The sequence below is a fragment of the Leucoraja erinacea genome, chromosome 40, assembly GCF_028641065.1.
Source record: "Leucoraja erinacea ecotype New England chromosome 40, Leri_hhj_1, whole genome shotgun sequence".
Classification (NCBI taxonomy): Eukaryota; Metazoa; Chordata; class Chondrichthyes; order Rajiformes; family Rajidae; genus Leucoraja; species Leucoraja erinaceus.
This window is the reverse complement of record NC_073416.1, coordinates 7,065,111-7,087,498: the sequence shown is the minus strand read 5'-3', so window position 1 is coordinate 7,087,498 and position 22,388 is coordinate 7,065,111. Positions and strand designations below refer to the sequence as shown.

General features: G+C 42.1%; 1 protein-coding gene across 10 annotated transcripts; it reads left to right on the top strand.

Moving 5' to 3' along the window:
- Positions 1-898: 898 nt before the first annotated feature.
- LOC129714758 (nascent polypeptide-associated complex subunit alpha) lies at positions 899-19,770 on the top strand. Of its 10 annotated transcripts, none has more exons than XM_055664580.1 (12): positions 899-1,046; positions 2,796-2,867; positions 4,769-4,930; positions 9,623-9,721; positions 11,177-11,221; positions 13,691-13,939; positions 15,233-15,318; positions 18,257-18,334; positions 18,619-18,765; positions 19,137-19,265; positions 19,347-19,469; positions 19,652-19,770. In XM_055664580.1, the coding sequence occupies exons 2-12, from the start codon at positions 2,798-2,800 to the stop codon at positions 19,664-19,666; spliced, it is 1,203 nt and encodes a 400-aa protein (XP_055520555.1). In that variant the 5' UTR covers positions 899-1,046; positions 2,796-2,797; the 3' UTR covers positions 19,667-19,770. The 10 variants fall into 10 exon arrangements, with proteins under 10 accessions (XP_055520555.1, XP_055520554.1, XP_055520556.1 ...); XM_055664579.1 differs by having other exon boundaries at positions 11,177-11,260; XM_055664581.1 differs by lacking the exon at positions 4,769-4,930 and having other exon boundaries at positions 900-1,046; positions 11,177-11,260.
- The last annotated feature ends 2,618 nt before the right edge of the window (positions 19,771-22,388 follow it).

Sequence of the window (22,388 nt, the reverse complement as noted above, 5' to 3'; positions counted from 1 at the left end):
GTTTTTATTATGTCATATGGCCCAGATAGAACCATGAAATTCTTACTTGCAGCAGAACAACATAATATGTAAACAGAATAACACAACAGTGGTGTCGAAGAAGAGTGTTGGAGCTACTACAGTGGGTCACTCTCCCTATACTGTACTTCAATTAGCCCAGCCTCACTTTTAAGAGGAACTAGACCGTGGGTCCCATCCCCCAAGGCTCACCCCGAAGACAGGCCTCCCCCGCAAGGAAAATTATAGAAAATAGGTGCAGGAGTAGGCCATTCGGCCCTTCGAGCCTGCACCATTCGCCATTCAATATGATCATGGCTGATCATCCCACTCAGTATCCTGTACCTGCCTTCTCTCTATACCCCCTGATCCCTTTAGCCACAAGGGCCACATCTAACTCCCTCTTAAATAAAGCCAATGAACTGGCCTCAACTACCCTCTGCGGCAGAGAATTCCACAGATTCACCACTGTGAAAAAATGTTTTCCTCATCTCGGTCCTAAAAAAAAATTTCTCATCTAGGTCCTAAAAGACTTCCTCCTAATGGAGGCTTTAAGGGAAATTACACTTCACAATATCTCCCAGCTAGTCTTCCCTCGCGTACTTTGAAGTGTGGTTGCAATGTTAGCTGATCTTGTGGAAAGCATTTAAGAAGGAACTGCAGATGCTGGAAAATCGAAGGTAGACAAAAGTGCTGGGGAAACTCAGCGGGTGCAGCAGCATCTATGGAGTGAAGGAGATAGGCAACGTCTCGACCCGAAACGTCACCTATTTCCTTCGCTCCATAGATGCTGCTGCACCCGCTGAGTTTCTCCAGCGTTTCTGTCTGCCTTGTGGAAAGCATCGCCGTGCGTTGTGGGCGTGGACTCCCGCGCAGCGACAGGGAGCTCACCGGGCGCTGTCAATCAGCAGACTGATCACCAATCCGCCGCTGAGGGGGGCGGGACATGCAGCCCGCCGGGTGACTCGGAAGTGGACGCGCGACCTTTTAGCGGCCGTGGGATAGCGAGCTGCCTTTCCAGCCATCTTGGGTTTTGAGTAACTGAGGCAGTAAGTGTTCTGGGGGAGAATCTGCCTCCATCTGCCGGTTAATCGGTGTGCGCTGGTCGTAAACTTGGCGTTGGGAGGGAAAGGGGGACGCGATGATCGCGGCGGAGTGAACATTTCCTGGGGAAAGTGGCTGAATGACAAGAGAAGCGATTGAGGGGGAAATGTGTGGGGCTGAGGGGAAGGGAGAGATCTCGTGGTGGCCCCGGCGGCGCCGGCAGCGGTTTAACGGGGCAGGGGGCTGGAGAGGAGCCTCCTATTCGTAAGGCTTTTGCCTGAATTTGCTGTTTGATTACTTGTTTGTGTTTAATGGTTTCTTTACATGTAAATGGTTTTACAGCTTTGAATGTGGGGAGGTAGGCCGCGAAAAGTTGTCTCGGTCGTCTCAGTGTTGGAATCCGCGCTTGTAACATTATTTTCTTTGCTTCTTTTGACGAATAATTTCTTTCCTCGTATAAAACGGTGCCCTCGACTGTCCTTCCAGACTGTTAAGTTTAATGGGTGGTTGAGAATCGCATTTCATATTTTGTTAATCCCCTTTCTGACTTTTAGGCTGTTCTGCGTTATCTTCTAAAATAATTGCGTCTTTATGCTAATTCTGCAAGTTAAATAGTAACACTAGACAATGTACCACACCTTTGCATATGGTAAACCCCTGTGGGTCTGTTAAAATAATGTTGTTTTTTTACAAATACCAAAAAGCCCTGGTATGTTTTATAAGGCTAAATGAGTTCGCTCTTCAAGTTTAACATAAAGTAATTGATTATAGTGAAGTTTGACATTACTTGGTTCAGCTTTCATGCTGGAATGTTGCACTAATGTACTGGCCATGTTTGGCTCATTAAGCTGAATCTATTCGTACGAGTAAGAACAATAATTTTGGAATTTGTGTGTATCCAACCACGTAACTGCCAAGGCAAATTCCTGCAGCCAGAAGTGGAATGATGTGAGGAATTGCTGTTCTCTTGGTATCCTTCCCACTTGTAGAGCTGTTTCATTTGCACGTGAACTTTTAAGTTGAAAATAAAAACAAGAAACCCCCTGATGGGCTGGGCAGCATTTATAAGAAATATTATTTCAAGTGAAATCCTCCTTTGTCTGAAGGGTCTTGACCCTAAAAGTCACCCATTCCTTCTCTCTAGAGATGCTGCCCATCCTGCTGAGTTACTCCAGCTTCTTGTCTCTATTCTCCTTTGTAAGAATGTTTTGTCTTGAGGCTGTTGACCTAAATTGTTTCCCCGTCACACAGCATACTGAGAATTTCCAGCATGTTCTGTGTATATTTCTGAACCGTCAACATATGTACGCTCACTTTTTTAACATTCAACTTTTAATTTGGAATGAACCTTGCTCCTCATGAATTAATTGAACCTGGATGAAGGTCTCATGATTTGAATCACTTTGCTGACTTTAGGGATGAGATAGCAATTTTGGAGTCAGCACTAGTCTAAATTTGGCTAGCCTTAGCTGTAAATTTCGCAATAGACTTTAAAGGATATTAATGAACTAAAATGACACATTCCCCTGAATGCAATATTTTTCCTTGCGAAGCTGCTGCCTTCCTTTGCACTATGCATAATGCAACAAACTCATTGCTTCTATATCAATTCTTCCCCACCACCAGCTGAGGTAAATTTGTTTCCAATGCTGCCTCTTCTGCCCAGCCTGACATTCCTGACAGTGCTGCTCCATGGGCGCTCATGATTAATAGCAAATGCTTTAGATCTAACTGATGGATATTTCTTTGCCTAGAAATGCCTGGTGAAGCCACAGAAACCGTTCCTGCCACAGAGCAAGAAATGCAGCAGCCGCAAGCTGAAACAGGTTTGTATTTCTCAACTGCATGACATGGATCCTCATTTCTGGGTATTGTGAATGCCAGTTCATTTTTGGGTCACCCATTTGGGTTCCCTTTGAGCAGTGATCAAGGCTTGATATCTTGTCAATTTCTAAGTCAAACGTTATTAGCTTAATCCCAAAAGTTTGGTGACCCTGGTCAAATCATTTTTATTATCTTATTCATTGCTGCATCTAAATTTGCATTCTGTTTCCTCCTTTCTCCCTGCACAGCCATATAAAAGACTGGTGGTATACCCATCATTTTATCTGTAGTTTATTTGCCACCTTGTATGTGGAGTAAGAGCAAATGATATGTTGACAATCCATGGTTTCAAGATATTTGAGCCCTTTATCTTTTAAGTGACTGTAATGGTAAGTATTGTGACTTGGCCCAATTCCTGAGGGAAGGGGTTTGAAGTTCTTTGTATTCCAGCAGTGTGGTTTGGAATTGAATGGCAGGAGCAGTCTATTAATCCTTTGGGAGCTTTTGTATTGCTGTGCAGGAACTGCCTGACTTTGCACCCCATCATGTCCTTCTCTATTTGTCGTGTCCCTCTGAGGATGGAATGGTGTTGAGCCATTATATAGCAAGGTCACTTGCTCATTCCTCCACTAATCCAAAAATAATGTTGGTGCACAACTACATTTTACATAGATATTTTCAGTTGGTTGTAAAGGAGCCATTTAAAAAATAACATTATAAAAACTCTTTCTCTCTCCCCCCCCCACCTGTTTTCTAAACCAAGTTCCCTCTGGCCAAATGTATTCCCATTGCGATGAGGCGCACATTGGTGGCTGCTGGCTTTTTAGATTTGTTGTCCAGCATAGATTTGAGTTGTACCGCTTGAAGCTTTGGCACAACAAAAAAGAGCATTCCCTCCTGTGAATCACCATCCATTACTTGCTCATTGCTGTTGAGTATCTTGTTTGCACATAGCCGTGGAGTTGCAACACACATTTGGGCTACAAAATGGAACCAATTGCATTCTGTTCAAGCCTTGAACACTGGTGCATGAAATGTGCTTCATGGTTGGGATTAAGTTGGGTGAACGATGAGTGCAGTCTACTCTATTCTGGACTCAAATATAAACAACAGATTTTAACCAGGATTACTAATACGTAAAACGTTGTATTTTAATTCAAGAGTAAACTTGTAAGTTAGTTGCAATTCATACTTGTGCTTGTTTTTGAAATAAATCAATTCTGGTACATTGCTCGTAAACTAAAGTTTCAATAAGGTGAAGGAATGAAATGTTCCTCATGGATCACTTGAATCTTACAGTAAGAAAATAAGTTGGCTTCAAGATGCACTTTCTAAAATTGAAATGCCTGTGGGTGTCTTCTTGGTTTGAAATTTTAGATCAATTTGGAAGCTAGCACAATCTTAATCAGTTGGCCGTCAGGCCTCAAGTTTATAAATGTACATTTTAAGATCGATTTCCAATTCACATAAATGACCCTACAGCCATGGGCTTTATTGCAGCATGCTCTATTAAATGAACGTGATGTTCATGAACAATGTTCATGTTCGTGATGAACGAAATGAACAAATGAAAGAGTAGAAGTGTAAATCTTTCCCTGTATATATTGATGCATGCCAATCTCTTGAGATTTTATACACTTGGCATAGTAACTTAATGGGTAACAGAGTTATGGATAGTTTACTCAACTTCCATCGTGAAACCATCTTGCTGTTTGTCACCTTGTAGCAGGCACACTTTATTAATGCAATGATGATCAGGTGTTGGGATTTTAACCCCCCCCCCCCCCCCCCCCCCAAATCTCATTGGTGGATGAAATAGGTCACTCAAACTGTAAGGACCTGCACACCTGAACAGTTTTGGCGCTTTATTGGCTGCTTGTAGTACTGTACAAATCCTTTACAGCTGAAGATCACAGTGATGTCAACATTTCCCCTGCCCCTGGGGGAGAAAGCACTGTTCTGAGCGGAATTACTCCAGCTACCGACGCAACCGTTACTGAGCTGGCAAGTGAAGCTTCCAAGATGGAGGCCACCACTGAGAATGCAGTGTCTCGCGAGCCGTCAGGTGCGTTCTCACCATAACTTGTGGGGTTCTGACTAGAGAAAAGATGCATCTGCTTGCTAAAAAGTACTGTTATACAATCTTTTTAACAAGTTTTTTTCTTTGTCGGAGATATGACAGCAGTAAGTGTATTGATGCCTCTGACATGTGCTAGGTTGGGAAGTGACATTAGTTTTTAGGACATGAATGCACTTAAAGTTTGCTATACGTGTTGTGTCATTGATAACTTTCCATACCATGTGGTGTAATTTGCTTAAACTACAAATTTGCAATAGAGATGCACTTGTATTTAAAGTACATTCTCCTGTCAGGATGTCAAAAACGTTCCATATATTCTGAATCCAATGGAATTATAATGAGTTTGGTATTCCGATAAACACAAGGGATTTGTCAAAGGTCATTCAGAAACAAAAGCGAACGCAGCGCTGTATAAACTGTGTATAAATTGTTAACTATTCTACCAATGAATTATCAAGAATTCTGTCAACTCAATAGCTTCCTTTCTTGTTCTGCTGTTCACACACGACTCGCACAGTCCCAGTTCCAGTTCAGTTCATTAATCTGCATTTATGAGATATTCAATTTTTTTAAATTTTCATTTAATCCTTAATGTGTTTGCTACTGGAATAAGAAAATATTACTTGCGTTTGAAACATTTTATCTTTATTCATAATTGATGTGTAAAAATATATTTGATCTGAAGCAGACAGTGACTGTATCAGTGTGATGTGGGCTGATGCTTTATCTACCGGCAGTGTGAATGTACCGTTCAGGCAGGGGCCCACAGTCCGGATCCGGCCTGTTACCCGAAATCATCCGGCCCGCAGGTGTTTTTTTTTTTAGTGACTAGAATGTTCTTGCCTTCAGTGGGACCTTGCCCAGTGTTGTCCCAGTGCTCCAGCAAGGCAGCTCTCCGGGACGGTTTTGACTGGGATGGTTTTACATTGTGAAGATTACTGTGCCCGAGTTATTGAACACCCGCTCCTGTGGACAAATCTCATTATGGAGTCTGTCACAGACGGATTCCACCACCTGTCGGTCAATAATTGGATCGATCTCCTGAACCAGTGGCTGCTGATCTACTGCCGTGTGTTCTTTCCGAACTGAAATAGCTGTGGAATGAATCCATTAACAGAGCCGCTCTGGTGCCGGATTCTAAGTTGTCCCTGCCTTCCCTCTGGAACCCTCCTCGTCCCCATCAGATGCCGAGTTCCCAAAGCCCTGGTTAAACGCGGCCAGTCACGATTAAGTCTGTGAAACCAGCCCCATCAGAGACTGCGGGCAGGATTATCGAAAGAAAGGACCATTCCGCCTATTGTAGCGGGTGGCTGTTCGTGAGGAGTGGGGGGCGAGATTTAATTTCCAGTGGCATGTCAATGATGGACCCACAATGGTTGACACTGCAACGACATTAGTGAAAGCGAGTCTGTTTCAACAGTTTGTTTATTTTCAGCTGTTAAGAAATAAAACACAAAGCGACCTGAATGATTACCGCACTTACTGCCGATGTCCTACGTACTGCCATTGATAAAGTTACATTACTTTACTGCAAGGAGTGAACAAATCCAAATATATCACAGAAAACTGTAAAAGTATGCTTGCCGAAGTTCTTACCAGGCACACCAATAACTGCAATGAGCGTATAACTGTTATACCAGTGTCTCAAACTAACTGCTATGTTAGCAGTTAGTTTGAGACACTGGTATAACAGTTATACGCTCCGAAGCGTAAAGAAATAAAACACCAAAGTGTAAAGCAATAAAACCAACAAAATCATCGTAGTTTTGTACAAATGAACCATAACTACACCTAGTTAATAGTTCTGAAAGCAATATTTTCTTACCTCGAAGAATCAAAACTGGAAAATACGGATGAAATGCATGTCTGTATACACGCAGCAGCTCAGCTGGCAAGAATGTTTATCGCGAATGACTTATCACCTGGGCATGAGCAGTTGAAATAGTGGACTCGCTTATTGCTTTGTTAAAAGAAAGTTAATGGCTTGTATGCGCAAACTAAAATTACATTATGAAGCATCTATTTTTTGGGTTGTCCCAAAGCTCTACACATGCTAATAACTTCAGTGTCATTGCTATTCTCTACACATGCAGCAAACAATTTGCGCAAAATCATCCACATTGTGGAATGCTGGCTTGAATTTGTCACACTCTTGTGACCAATGTTCCGCTGCACTATTCCTAAAACTCAGCTCCTGTGCCCAAGTTCTGTAAGCATATGCGGCAAAATAATGTACGCAAAATAAACGTGCACGCAAGTCAGCATCTCTTGTATGTACTGCACCTCATCTCCTGATGTGCCGCAATGTGCTTTGTTTGCAAAAGATTGCTTTGAAACAGTCAACTTTCTAAGCACCAACTAAAACAGTCAACTTTCTAAGCACCAACTAAGACAGTCGATTCATGCAAGCTCGTTACACAGGTTTGTCAGGTGGCACATGCATTTTTAAACTGACAACATTTTATAAACTGAGGTGCAAACATGCCAACGTAAGTAAACACAGCGGTTGGTTTGTGTAAAGCAGTTAGTGTAATGATGTTTACATTTTAATGCTTGCGTGTTTTTTGTTCCATAAAAACTGTTGTAAACTTGGCCAGAAATACTTTAGGCTTGTTAAACTTTCATTCATCATAATACATTGACGAAAACTGAACTCTGATTGGATGAGTAGTCTGAATAAAAGTAATTCGGCTTTCTCTAATTTCACCTAATGATCTTAACTCTTACAGCATCATAAAAATTCAGTTTGGTGTGAACGCTGCTTCGTCTATTACAGTGCAATCTGTCTGTTATGTAAATATACTGGTGCGACATCCTGGTGAAAGTGACCCGAGAACAAACTACTTTTGGAAGTTGACATAATTGTCTATTGAATTTGAGTACTTTGCTCCTTGGCTGCTATGCAGCAGAGGTGAAATATTTTCTATGTACAGTGGTTAATAGTTAGGAACTTGAGGTAGCTCTGCTGGTTGAACGTGGTTAATGGCGTGAGGATTGTAAATTCAAGTACTCTCAAATTTGTCCCTTTCTCCGCTTGTTAAAAGTTCATGAAATGATAGCTCATAGTTCATGAATGGTGCACGTAAAGCGATTCATCTGACTGGTATGGTGAAAGTTGGCCGGATGCATTTTGCAATCAAGTACTCACTCCAATTTTAAATTTTGGAACACTTGCACTAACTTTAGGATAGTCGTGGAGTTTGAGGTAGATGATGGCAAGTTAATTGCTGTTTCTCCAGTTGAATTGTAAACTGAAATTGTATGTTGCAGAGGGGTTGGTGAGTGGAAATGTGGGTGGAAAGCCTCTTTGCGCTCTCTCTCTCTCTCTCTCTCTCTCTTTTTTAATTCCATGTTTCGATCAATGTAGATGGAAATCTAGAACCTCTTCATTTAGACATGGGTGTAAGAAACATGCATATTCTTGTCCTGTTTGTATGAATGTAAATTGTTACAAATAACTTTTCTATGACTTGTGTATTTCCAGTGATAGATGTTTGTCGGTATGGATTTTAATTTTTGTTTATGTAGATTCTTTTTGAATTGCTATAAACTGTGCTGTATAACCTGTGATTTTATTTCCATAATTAGATTTTTGAACTTTTTGAATGGAAAGCTGTTCATCATTTGACTCGATGTGCATCAATGCTTGAATGTACTGTGGATTTTAAGTTACTGATGATTTTATGAGCCCGATTTCAGTTAAAACCAACATCTCAATTTGTGCTAACGTGTCCATTTTATCTTGTAGAATGGAGTATGTGAGAAAGCAGAATGAACATAGAGTATTGAACATTTAACAAAACCCTTTCATTTTATCTTCTCAAACCACCACCCTAAAAGTTGCTATATTTGCTGTTGAAAGCTAGCTTCTGTGCATTGGTAAGGAGTATGGAGAAGGCGCCCATATAGATTTGAGAACTGAGGTTTTAACTGAAGATTTGATTGGGCTGAGATTTCTATTCCTGAAAGTTTGTGTGATTAAATTGGCCTTGCGTTAAAGGGTGTCATAGAAAGATTGCAAATGCAGAAAGATCACTATCTTCCACATGGTGAACTACAGGGAATTTACTGTCGAGTTTTGCGGAGGTGGGGGGGGGGTGTCTAAAATGCTTAGATGAAGCACGGTCGGAGTTTGTCTAAAGCTTAAACACTGGTATAATGCCCTCTTCTATGTTTACTGGATTTGGTGGAGGAAGGGGTTGTGGGGAGAGTCCATTGTTTGGTTCTAAAATGTAGTGGTTTCAATTTAATGTGGTTTAGGTCTGGTTTTCCGGCTCCTAGTCTGTCTCCATGATCACCAAGTCAGCAGGTTGGTTTGAACAGAAGTGAAGGTGCTGTCTCCCTGGTGTTGCGTCTGTAGGAACAGCTTCAAACATACCCGACCTATGCAAGACTCAGGGAGGCCTCGAGGTTTTATGTCTATCATTGAACATTTGTATTTCCACTATCTTGTATAAAGTCTCGATGCCTAAATTTGGATTTAGGGGCACAGGTTATTTGTATTTGACCAGAATTACAAAGGATTTTGTAAAGCCGTGCAGAAATTGCCAACATGTTAACTCATGAAGTGGCAGTTAATTCTGAGCCATATGTTAATGTACAGGTTTCTGGGTTTAATCTAGAGTGGATTTGCATTTAAATTGTGTCTGTAACTCACAATGTTGCTCAACTTTCTAGCTGGGTCTGGTGCTCCTGCCTCAGAAGCTCCAGCTGTGCCTGATGCAGTCCAAGTACCTGTATCCCCCGTTTCTCCTGAGAAGTCTGTTCAAACTGCAGGTAGACTAATAATGGATGATCTCTTAAACTAATATGATCTGAGACTTGCAGTTCTGCTAACAACTTATTTGTTCTTGTGCACTTGAATATTCTTGCTGTTCTAACCATTTATTTTCAGTGGGTGGGTGATTACATGGACTAAACTTTCCTGAACTCAACCCAGCTCTGTGGGTCCTAAAATTAGATTATTTAACCAGTCGAATCAGTTAATGGAAGACTAGTTGTAAAACGGACTATGTTTGCCCAAAGGCTAGTATTGATGGACGATTTAATAATGTTCGTTCAGCCCATCATGTTGATGCAATCTTATGAATCATGCACCAGTACTTGGTCTGCAGCTTATTATGCCTCGCTGATTTGAACATCAGATTCCAGATTGCATTGGGGGAGTGAATATGCCTTGGATCCACTCTTATGCCTTGTCCTAACCCTCTAATGTTACTTGTTTTTTTTACGGGGGCAAGCTTCTTGCTATCATTCCTAACTATGCTCCTCATAATTTTGTATACTGCTATCAGGTCCACCCTCAGCCCCCTCCACTGACAAAATCCCTAATTATACCCAGATTGTAAAGTTGGGCTCTGAGCTTCATGCTCTTGTTCTATTCCCCAGGATGTAAATTCTGTGTCCCCTTCTCATCTACCTGTGTCCCGTCACTTTCAGAGATCCTTTGACTTGTACATTAACATTACTCTTTTTCAATACAACAGGGTCAATGCTCATTCTCAACCTCGAACAGTGCAGATAAAACGTGAAATCTAAATCTTTAGTGTCAGATTTGGTTTTGAAGTGGGATGAAGTAATTGCACAAATACAATTTCAAAAGCAACAGTTTCAAGCTGGGAAGTGTTGAGTAATAAAAGTGACTTGTTCTAGGGCTAGATCCAGGGATCACCAAGAAATGGTTTAGTTCAAGGCCATGACTTTAAAAAAAAAAAAAACAGCCTGTGAATTTAATTCACGAAAGGACAGAATTGAAACGTAAGCATGTACTTTTAGATTCCAGTTGCAGTGCTGTGCAGGTATGATCTCTAAAGGAAGACGGGTGGCTATTGGAGTGCAAATAAATAAAGGTAGATACCAGACTGAAGCTGTAACTATCAGGTCGGACAAAGTGGTGAGCCTTTTCCTGAATTTCATCAAGGTTTTTTAAGATTATGAAAGTTTGATTTTGTTTCAGGGGAGACAACCAGTAATTAAAATCCTGCAAGTTAAATCCAATGGGGAATTTGAGAGTAACTTCTACCTAGTGGCTTGATGTAGATAATGGTGAAAGACGGATAGCTAGGGATGCAGCAATGTGTGAGTATGGAAGGGACATGTTAGGACGAGTGCTGTGGAAATGTATGTAACCATGGATCATGTAATGTTGCATCTTAAATGTACTTTGATTTGAAGTCCCTGTGATAGTACTGATGCTCTTTATGCTCTTGGTTTTTTGGTTATCTTCAACAGCTGCTATTGAAACCTGTTCTGAGCATGAATCGGTTTCCCCAGCCAGTGAGTACATTCAGGCTGAATGCGACTCCAGCGGTGCCAGTAAGATGGAACTTTCAGCTGCTACTGACTTGCATGGCCCAGATCTTCAGCTTCCATCCCCCCAAACAGTCAACAAACAACCTTCACCCCTTCTGCCTTCCCCTGTCCTACCTCCTGTCCAGTCTCCTTCAGAGCTCTTTCCATCTTCTATTTCTGTTCTTTCCTCTGAGGTGCTCTCTCTCCCTCCTGCTGACCCCACCACTAGCCAACTGCCTTTGTCTCCCGAACCAGCTGATGTTGTCGGGCTGCCTTCATCTGACATGGCTGCTACTTCTGTTGAGCATTTGTCCGCTGATTCGGTTGTTGCTGCCACTGTTGAACCGTTGAGTTTGGGCAGTTCCCAAGTCAGCGAACAATCTGAGTTGTCTCGTCACGCTACTGTTTCTTTGGCCACTGAAGTAGATTCTGACCTGGGACTGTCCCCATCTGACGTTGCTGATGCTATACCTATACCTCTGCCTGCCCCTGTGGCTCCCACTACTACATCGGCTGAAGTGGTTGATGGCCCCAGCATCGATCAGTTGCACGTGCCCACTGACCCTCCAAATCCCATTGCAATAGGCAGTGAGGTTTCGACTCAATTGGAGGCAAGTATTATGCCTGGGTCTGTGAGGAATGAAGAGGTCCTCCCTGATGCTGTAGTTCCCAGCGATGTTATTGCTATTACTCTGCCCCCACTCACTGACCTCCCTGTGTCCCCTTCTGCTGGGCAGCCTTTAGCTGATGCACCTGGAATCCAAGCAGAACTGTCCTCATCTGACAGTGATAATGCTGCTACCCTGGTGGTCACTGCCACTGTTCATCCACCTTTATCTGGTGATGTTGCATTTTCTAACCTTGCTGATGGACTGCCTGCATCCCACGTCTCTGATGACAGCTCTGGACTTCCTGCATGTGAATGTGTTCTAGCCGCCACCTCTGTGGTTGCTGCCAATGCCCTGCAGCTGCCTTCCCCCGCTGGCACACAAGTTGCAACTTGCATCGGCATGAAGCTTTTGCCTGAAGTTGCTGAACCTATGGCCACTATATCTTTGCCCAGTCAAGGTATTATTACTGCGCTTGGGTTGTCTTTACCCGATAGTGTTACTGTTGGTGAAAGACCAGTGTCCACTGAAAGAATTGCTGACCTGATGCCTCCACCCCATGAGAGTGTAGGTGAAGCTGTGCAATTGCCTGTGCCCTCTGAGGCTGCCAGCGATCCTGTGCCTTCTGATGCTGCCAATAATCAGGTCCCTTGTGTCCCCAAAGATGAAGCTGCTGCCAGCGATCCTGTGCCCTCTGAGGCTGCCAGGGAACAGGTCCCTTGTGCTCCCAAAGGTGAAGCAGCCACCGATCCTGTGCCCTCTGGTGAGCTTGCTGCCGATAGGGTCCCTAGTGTCTTAGAAGATGAGGCTGCCAGCAATCCTGTGCCCTCTGAGGCTGCCCGCGATCAGGTCCCTTGTGCCCTTGAAGGCGTGGCTGCCACCGATCAGTTTCCTTGTGCCCTCAAAGGTGAAACTGCCAGTGAATGTGTGCCCTCTGAGGCTGCCAGTGATCAGGCCCCTTGTGCATTTGAAGGTGAAGCTGCCAGCAGTCCTGTACCTGTGCCCTCTGAGACTGCCACCAATCAGGTGCCTTGTGTCCTCAAAGATGAGGCCACCAGTGATAATGAACTCTTGTCTCCTCTGAGTGCCACTGATCAAGCGTCTTTACCTAATGAAGATGCTGATAAAATTGCCTTTCCCCCTCAAGGTGTGTGTGAAGCTAGTCCAGTGCTTTTGGCCTTTGAGGATGCCACTGATCAGGCAGTTTTGCCTCCTCAACATGGTGCCAGTCAGGTGCCTTTTGCCCCTGAGGGTGATGCTGCAGCTCGGGTCCCCTTTCCCTATGAGGGTAAAGATCAAGGTCCCAAAACACCTGATCAATTGACTTGTTCCACTGAGGCTGCTCCCGAGCGCCCGCTCTTACCCAGCTCTGACAGTATGTCCTCTGCTCTGTCCGTTGAGTCCAGTGCCATTGAAGGTCCACTTTCTGTAGATGGCACCACTGATTTGCCATTGTCTTCCACTCCTCTGGCCGACACAGTGGACGAGTCATCAGCTCAGCCTCCAGTTGTGGAAGCTGAACTTCATGTTCCTGTGTCCCCTTGCCTTCCTGAGCTGCCTTCCGCCACCTCCGAATTTTCTGTAGGTCAAGAAATCCCCTGTGCTGATAATGCTTACATTGAGCAGTCACTAACAGTAGACCTGCCTGCTTCAGAGCCTCATTCCCTGCTCTCCCATCTAACTGACCAGGTTGCTCAGTGTACTGACTTGCTTCTATCTCTTGATCCCACTGAGAATTCCCAGCTTCAATCCCCTCTGCACGCTACTACTAAGCTGCCACCCTCTCCCCGCATTGCTGATTATTCACCTGATGTACCTCCATCTTCTGAACTTTCTTTATCTTCAGAATCTAGACCTGTCACTGAATTTCCTCCATCTCTCATTGTCCCACCTGCCTCTGTTCAACTCACTACCCCATCCCCTGAATCATCCTCGGCTGTCCAAATTGATGACGATGATGATGAGATGCCTCCTCTGATTTCTGCGATCAACGAGACCCCCCTCTGTGAGGCTCCTGCCCCACCTGTTCTTGAGAAGGCAATTCCCAAGATTTCTCTGACTGGAAAGGAGTCGGTGGTGAAGCAAAATGATGAGGGTACTTAGTTTGGTTGAGGTGTGCATGTATGGTGTTCTGCTTAGTTGAATTGTGCACCTGCATTAAACTGAAGTAAAGGCTCGTTAAATTTCACATCTGGGAAAGGCTAACTTTTTTAAGTGAAGCATTTGTGTTCGTGGGAGGAATGTTTTTATTGATATTTATATATTGTCCTCCAGAACAGAGTAACTTAAAATTAGCCTATCCTTTAGCAAGGAAAAATTGTCTGGTTTGAAATCTGTACTATTGTTCCGAAATTTGTTTTCATTGGGAAAGCCAATCACGAGTGTAAATCCCAATTTGTAATTTGGGGGAGGGAGAAGATGAGTTACAATCCCTTTTTTCCCCTGTCATCTTGAAAAGAGATGCATTAGTAGTTGACTTTCATGAAAGGATTGCTGTCTCTTTTGGGACCGGTTAATTATGTACAAATTTCAACCGTGGCCACAGGGTGTTTAGAGCTTGTGTACTAATGGCAGTGTGAAGTCCACCTTTTGTTTCCTACGCTTGTATTTCACAAGTAGTTGGGAACTTAACTTGACTGAAATGGTTTTGAAAGGGTTTGTAGTACACTAATTGTACTAACACTAAGCCTCACGTCCTAAAACTGGCCTGCATACCTCAGCCTGTGAATATTTGCTGACCACTTTAAAAAAAAAAAAAAAATGTCACCAATTATAACAAAGACTGATTTCTGCAACATACTTCTACGTATTCATTTGGTCCTTTGGCATTTACTTGTATTTTAAATCCCAAATATCTTGCAATTTTATTTGCCTAATTTGTGAACACAGGATGAGCATTACGGGTATGAGCGGAATATTGGGACTACTATGTAATTGGTGTTGTATCTGGTACCAATAATGTTCACACTAACCTAGAAATCCTTTATTGCATGGTGTGAACACTTAACCACTTAAGCATCGAAGTATCCAGGTTTTTTTCTCCTTTATAGGTAACAATTGAAGGTAAAAGGTTTCTATTGCCACAAAGGTGTTTTTTTTTTTTAACCACATTGTGTTTTTAGGTTTGTGCTTATGGCTCTGTAGAAGTAGATGAATATCAACGGTACACCTTTTTTAACTATTGATCAAAGTGTTGCACAGCTTTATTGCACAGGTTTACACCTCCTCCACCGTGGCATGTCTGCGTGTTAAACATGGTTATGGTAACGGCCATAAAGTGGTGCCCCTCACTTTCTCCCCAGGCATAGCACGTTTTCTTTGCAAATCACTTAAAATCCCACAGACCTGAAATGTGTGGAGCCTGTATTAAATGTGTGACATTTTGTAGGGTCTGGGACAGAATCGGACAGCGATGAGTCGGTACCAGAACTGGAAGAACAGGATACAACGCAGTCAGCAACACAGCAAGCCCAGGTGTGTCTGCAAATGTGTGAATATAAGCATTATGAAATTGTTTTGAAAGTCAAACTGCCTTCACTGTGTAGTCCTTTCCACGTACTTGCATTCCAGCAGTCTTAACCTTTTGGTCTGCCTTCTTTCTGTGTGTCAAATGCAACCTCGTCCACCTCCTTTTTAACCAGCGTGTGCTGTTTGTATAACGTTTGCCCCCTTCAGAAAAGTTGTGGTTACTCTAAAGAGGTTTACAAGACTGGTTCCAAGGTTGGTTGGTCTGATATATGGGGGGAGATTGGGTGGACTGAGCCTCTGTTCACTGGTGTTGAGAAGGGTAGGTGACAGAATTATTACAAATTCTTAGAATCGGTACAATATAAAAATGAGCCCTTCAGCCCACCACATCCATGCTGATCTTTTTTGCTCATCTACGCTAATCACATTTGCTTGCATTACGCCTATCATTCAATTCCTTGCCAATTTAAGTCTATTTAAATGACTAAAACATAATTATATTTGATACCTGCAAGTTTACTTGCAGCTCCAGATATCAAGCACTTTTTTCAAAGAAAACGTGCCCCTTAGTTCCACTTTAAAATTATTTCCTCTTGCCTTAACTCTGTTGTCTTGCTTTTAAAGCCTACCATGGAAAAGGAGATTTTAACTATAATAATTGTGTATACTTCCATCAGGTACCTCTGAGCCTCCTTTGCTCCAGGCTGTCCAGGAAAACAAGTCCAGCCAGTCCAACCTCTCCATAATTAAAGTCCTCCAATACAGGCAATACCCAAGTAAACCCCCTCTGCACTCACCTTCATCTTGCATTGTGGCGACAAGAATTGTACACACACCCAAGTGTGACCTCAACAGAGTAGATGACGGGAGATGTTTCTCCTGGTAAAAATCTAGAATTGTGGCCATTCTTAAAATTTGGCCAGAAATGAAGGGGATTTTCTTAGTGTGATGATTCCTTAAAATCCTCTAACCTGATGCCTGTTGCAAATTAGCTATTGATTGCATTCAGGACAGATTGGCCATTTTCTGGATGCTAAAGGAATGAGGAATGGGCTAAAAAACATAGTTTAAGGTGGCAGTTCAACCACAGTTATGTTGAAAGTAGGGGCCCCCATATCCTCCAATCATAAACAGTGTATAAACAGGCCCTCCAGCCCATCAAACACCTGTTTACACTAACTCCATTTTTATTCTTCCTACATTCCATCAGGTCCTCTTCGCCCACCTGTTCAGATTCTAACACTTGCCTGCACGTTAGAGGCAGTTTGTATCAGACAATTAACCCACCAAACATGCACCTATTTCTATTCTTGTGGTTTCCTTGCTATAGGTTCAGGCTCAGTATTGAAATCAAGCATGATTCTATTGTGAAAGTTTGATTTAGTCTGGTTCTTTGAAATGTGTTTGGTTTCTACTGAGGCATGCATCAGGGTTAGTTTCTCAGCAGTCATCACGAGCTTGGTCAAAAAGCCATTCCTTCAAGTTTCATGCTGTGGCAGGCCAAGATGTCAATGGTTAATAAATTGACAGCAAATGTGCCTAATTTGCTTACCACTTGTGTCAGTTGCCACTGCTTTCATCCATTCAACTTTGGTTATTAGCTTTCATGAGTCTTCGTAACTTGTGACCTGTGTGCATATCCCAAACAGAAAACATTGCATGAAATTGGAAAGCTGGCTCGCATCTGGATGGAAGCATTTGAAGAGGTTAAAATGTGCACCTCTACTGTTCACTGTGCAAATGATATGTATATTGCTAAATAAATAAAGATTGGTAGTATGAGCCAATTGTGTAAGTTTCCTTTGTGTGGAATAATGACGTTATTTTCCTGCCTCTGCTATTGAGATCTTATGAAATACTAAGCGTAAAATTCTATGGGTGTTGGCAGTTCCCACCTGACTTCATGACCTTGATTTATGTGTGACCTGGGCACCAAAGAGTTGTTTAGAAAATAGAGGAATTTTGAGCATGTGAGCATAAATGCAATTCTCGTGTCCCCCAGCCTACACAATCCTTGTCCACAAAGCTGATCACTTCCCCTAGCTCTTCGTTGCTTTTGATTTGTGCCTATAAGGGCAGGACTGGTTCAACATTGCACCTGAAAAGAATTGATGTTTTTTTAAGCAGTTTGGACTGTTGAAGCTAATCTTGTGAAGACTGCCCCCTGCTGTTTTTGATTTGTGCTGCAAGTACAGGTCCAAATTTTAAAACTATCTCCATTAACCTTTAATGTAATGTGCATAGTTAAGTTTAAGTTGAAAATCGATCTAAATATGATGGTGGGCCTGACAGTTCCTTGGACACCAATTATGTGCAGTAATTTGAGTTTGTACCAATCTTAATTTTGATATTGGTGAGGAGCACAATTTGAGTACGGGAAATTGCCCATAGTTGGAGCGTGTTTCCTAGGAGGGAATTACGTGTTGTATATGATGGTGGCAAGATGGTAATCCTGTTGACAATTTCCCTTTTCATATTGAAGGGTGGTTCTAGGTCTTCATCTTTGCTTGTATTTGTGAATGTGGTGATGTCTGCAGATCACTTGGAGCCTGGGACCCTGCCCTGACAGTGCCTGTCCCACTTACGCGATTTTTTTCGGCGATTTGCCGGCACCAGTCGGGTCGCTGAAAAATTTCAAAATGTTGAAAATCCAGAAAAAATGTATGGACGTGAGTAGCCGCCCAAAGAGTCGTACCTTTTTCTGGTCGCTGCTGGATTTTCAACATTTTTAATATTTTCGGTGACCTGATGCGACTATGACGGGTGTCGTAAGTCACCGAAAATATTGCGTAAGTGGGACAGGCCCTTTATCCAGTGTATGGCTGCAAAACCATGGTTGTAAAGAGGTTATCCTCTAATTTAGCTAATAGAAACTGATGCACATGGAGATGAGTTTCATTTGCTTTTGTACGAAGTGGTGTATTTATCTTTTTTACTTTCGTAGCTTGCAGCTGCAGCCGAAATCGATGAAGAGCCAGTTAGCAAAGCAAAACAGAGCAGAAGTGAAAAGAAGGCACGAAAAGTAAGTAGCTTTCTTGTTAACTTTGCTGCCTGCAATCTGTAAAAGTAATGGAGTAGTGGCAAATTATTTTGCTAGAAGTGCCATTTAATAAATACTACATTAATTCTGGCATGTTTGTGTGTTTATAATGACTAAAATGAAAGAGGACTTTCTCTCAAGAAACCCCTCCAACTAAATTTAACAGTCTTTGTGGCTTTTGTTCATTTGACCTGAGCTAGATGGTTAAGTAACCTCCCTGGAGGGGTTGATAAATTGTATGTTGAAGGTTATCCTTTTCTTCACAGGCAATGTCAAAACTGGGTCTCCGTCAGGTTACTGGGGTAACGAGAGTCACGATAAGAAAGTCGAAAAACATACTATTTGTCATCACAAAGCCAGATGTCTACAAAAGTCCTGCATCCGATACCTATATTGTTTTTGGTGAAGCTAAGGTAAATACCAATAAAACGGTTATTTGGGCATTTTGCACAAGATAGATGTGACCGCGCTAATTGTCGAGCTACTAGATTTTGGGCTTTTCCTCGTGTTCCTTGGCAGCAAGCTTGTGCCCTAATGCTGTGAGCTGAGGCAGCCTTGTGCAACAAAAGTTGATTATGAACAAAAATAAAGAAGCTGTTCTTGGGGTGCATGATCTGGTGCATCAAATAATGGGGAGCATTATTTGTACCAATGCTAGTTCAGAATGTGCTGTTTGAAATTTTTTGCAAATGCTGAAAGTTTTCAATTTTATTTTTTTGCTGTAATGGTTGCATGTTTGTTTTCCAGTGGAGGATTTCAACCCTATTTTTATGCTTATTCCTAGATTGAGGATCTATCTCAGCAAGCACAGCTTGCCGCTGCAGAGAAATTCAAGGTACAGGGAGAATCTGTTGCCAATATCCAAGAAAACACACAGACTCCAACTGTACAGGAGGAGAGCGAAGAAGAAGAGGTATGTATCCAAGTTGCTGCCCACATCACTCTTCATTTCATTCAGGATCTGACTAAATGGTTCACTTTTTTTTTTTTTTAGGTTGATGAAACCGGTGTAGAGGTCAAGGACATAGAGCTGGTCATGTCGCAAGCCAACGTGTCCCGAGCTAAGGCTGTCCGCGCATTGAAAAATAACAACAACGATATTGTAAATGCTATTATGGTATGTTCTGTTTTTGCATTCTTCAATAAACTGATTTGGGGAGTAGTTGATTGTGGATTTCATTTAAATTTACTGTTGTTTGAGCCTTGCTGCAGTGCACTTGGCATAGTTGTTCCATTGTAGTTTGCCTATGGTTGATTACGTTGAATGATGTCTGATTCTGAACTCTTTTTATATTTCAGGAGTTGACGATGTAAGCTGCAGGAACTAAGTGGGTAACAGTCCTTTTGGTGCAGCATCAGTACATTTGTACCATTTATATTGATAAATCTTAAATAAAGATGTGGCTTGAAATAGTTAATTTTGTTTAGACTGATCTCTGTGTATACATCTCGATGCCAGCAAATATTCATCTTTAAGTTGGTACCACATATTGCTTCAATTAATTATTTGGGACTGAACTTCCCAGGCGTTCCAGTCTGATGCTTTGCATTTTTATAGCACTGCATTTTTCCTGTTGCTATTTACCAACTGCACTTCCATTTTTGACAATGAAGTTTAAATAAAGTGAATACTGGTGTAAATGTCTGTTAATTCTCACATCGCATTAGGTACACCCATCATTGAACTGTGCCGCTTGGATATAGGCATTTGGCTCGCCATGAGCATGCATTAGTCACCTATGCCCACATTAGTACTGTATACTTCCATACTTGTTTGTCCAGGTGCTTCTTCATTGTAATGATTGTATTTGATTCAACCTCCAGTAACTCATTCCCCAAAAAGCTCATTCCTCGGATCCTCTTAAAGTGCTATTTAAAAATAAAAAAATAAAAATTAAATCCCCTCGGCTTAAACCTATACTTTTTTTTTTCTTTTCTTTTTTCCTTTTTCTTTTTTTCCGCCACCCCTACTTTGAAGTAAAGGATTCTCTCTATTTATGCCTCGTAATCTTTTAAACCTCAATCAGATTGACCATGAGCCACCTTTGCTTCAGGAAAAACAAGCCCAGCCGATCCAATCTCTTCCCATAAGTAAAGTCCTCCAGTTCCTAATGAATTCCACATCTGATGGAGTGATAATCGGAATTGCACACAATATTCCCTGAAATCGATCCCCCGATCCCAGAGTTTTGTGAAGTTGCAACATGGTGTCCCACCTCTTGTATTCTATGCCCTGACCAATGGCATGTTTGTCTTCATCTGTTGCCATTGCCCCATCAATCTGTGTTACCACTTTTGGGGAACTTTGACCTCAGACTACTAGGTCTCAGTTTGTCGTGAAATTTGCTCCAAAATCTTTAAAATGAAGGGGAGACTAACTTCTGACTTCAAAGCTTGGTCCTTGTTGTGGTTGTCTTTCTTTTGAGGTGTAAGAGAAGACTTGTTCAAATTTGCATTGCAAGTGTAAGTTATGGGAATAATTTGGAGATATTGATTAGTACTTCAGTGTAAGAGAGCACTTGTTCAAATTTCTGATCCACTCATACTGTGGACATTGTGTTAACTTGTGCATCACTAACCACATGCTCTCTCAGATACTTCAACATACGGAGTATGGTGAATGATGTGCAGTTGTATGCATAAAGCAACTAAACTGGTTTTGTTTTCTGTGTGGCATTGGTGTAGGTGTGCCAAATCTATTAACCTACCTGCCGTTTGCATATCCCAGCCAATGCTACTTAAGAGAACCTGCCAACCCAAGGCAAATGAACAATGGTAACATTGCAGTAGTTTTGTTATGCCAACTATTACTGAACCTAATTTGCAAAAGAGCAACTTTTCTAAAAGCGCGTTTTCTCAAACCAGGCAGATCTTTCTTGCATTACTGTAATGCTATGTAACACTTAGTTTTAATTGTAAATATAACCAGCGATGAAAAGATTCAAGCTATTGAACTATGGAGCATCAAATATCTGCACTGGTTCAAAAATAATGTGCAATTCATTATATTCCTCCTTGCAATGTACCACTTTTGCACGCTTCAAGCAATGCGTCTTGGCCCAAAGCAATGCACATCTGATTGGATTTTTTTGAATAGTATTGTGAATCAAATAGCAATACTGCTTTCTGGTCTCTTGGTATTTTGCTCGATACCAACCAATGCCTCAATGGCTAGTTTGCTGTGGCACCTTGCTGGCAAATGGACTAACAATGGCTACAAATCGCACCACTCAGGAGAAGCTGAAATTTCTTTTAAATTCTGGTCAAACAAACTCAAAAAATATAATTGCTGGAATCTGAAATAAAATCTATGCATCTGTGAAAAGAATATTAACGATTCAGGCTGAAGGTACTTTGTCAGAATTGGGAAAGTTCCAAGATGTATACAATGGGAGAGGGATAATACATATGGAATATCTGTAATGGGTTGGGGCCAGGATTGCTGTGAGGATGGGTTGTTAACGGAGCAGTTTAATTGCGACAACGGTTGTGTATCAGCGATCCACATGCCCTCAAATAAAGGTGTTCACAGTATTAGTATGTTGGGTTGAGGATTTTTTTCCTGGGAACATACAATCTTGGTAAAGACTTAAGAATAAATTGATAGTTCATTTAACTTTTATTTTGAGGAATCTGGAAGTTGCTGATAATGCCAGCATTTATTGGCCACTCGTAATTCTCATTCAGATGGTGGTGGTAGTGAGCCACTATTGACTTGAACCAAAACAGTCCTCAGAAGTTGCTCCCACAGGACATAACATGATGAAGGACCTGCTATGCATTTCCAAGTCGAGATGCTGTATTTTGCTTTTGTTCTCGATGGTAGACATTAGGTTTGGGAGAAGCTGTTAGCGCAACATAGGTGAGTAACTGCAGTGTGCTTTGTAGCCACTGCAGCCACTACACCTGTGCTGGATGAGGAAGCTATACTCATCCAGACAAATGGAGGACATTCCATCATGCTTGTGCCTGTGGATAGTGAGGTGTCAGGAGGCAAATCACTTCTTGGAGAAAACCCAGCATTTGACTTGTAGCC

What these genes read in the sequence shown, in the direction of transcription:
- LOC129714758 (XM_055664577.1), top strand. Translation starts at nt 11,521, where the DNA reads ATGGCTGCTACTTCTGTTGAGCATTTGTCCGCTGATTCGGTTGTTGCT. An exon ending in GTGAAAAGAAGGCACGAAAA is followed by an intron (nt 18,335 to 18,618) that starts GTAAGTAGCTTT and finishes TTTTCTTCACAG; the next exon opens with GCAATGTCAAAACTGGGTCT. An exon ending in AGGAGAGCGAAGAAGAAGAG is followed by an intron (nt 19,266 to 19,346) that starts GTATGTATCCAA and finishes TTTTTTTTTTAG; the next exon opens with GTTGATGAAACCGGTGTAGA.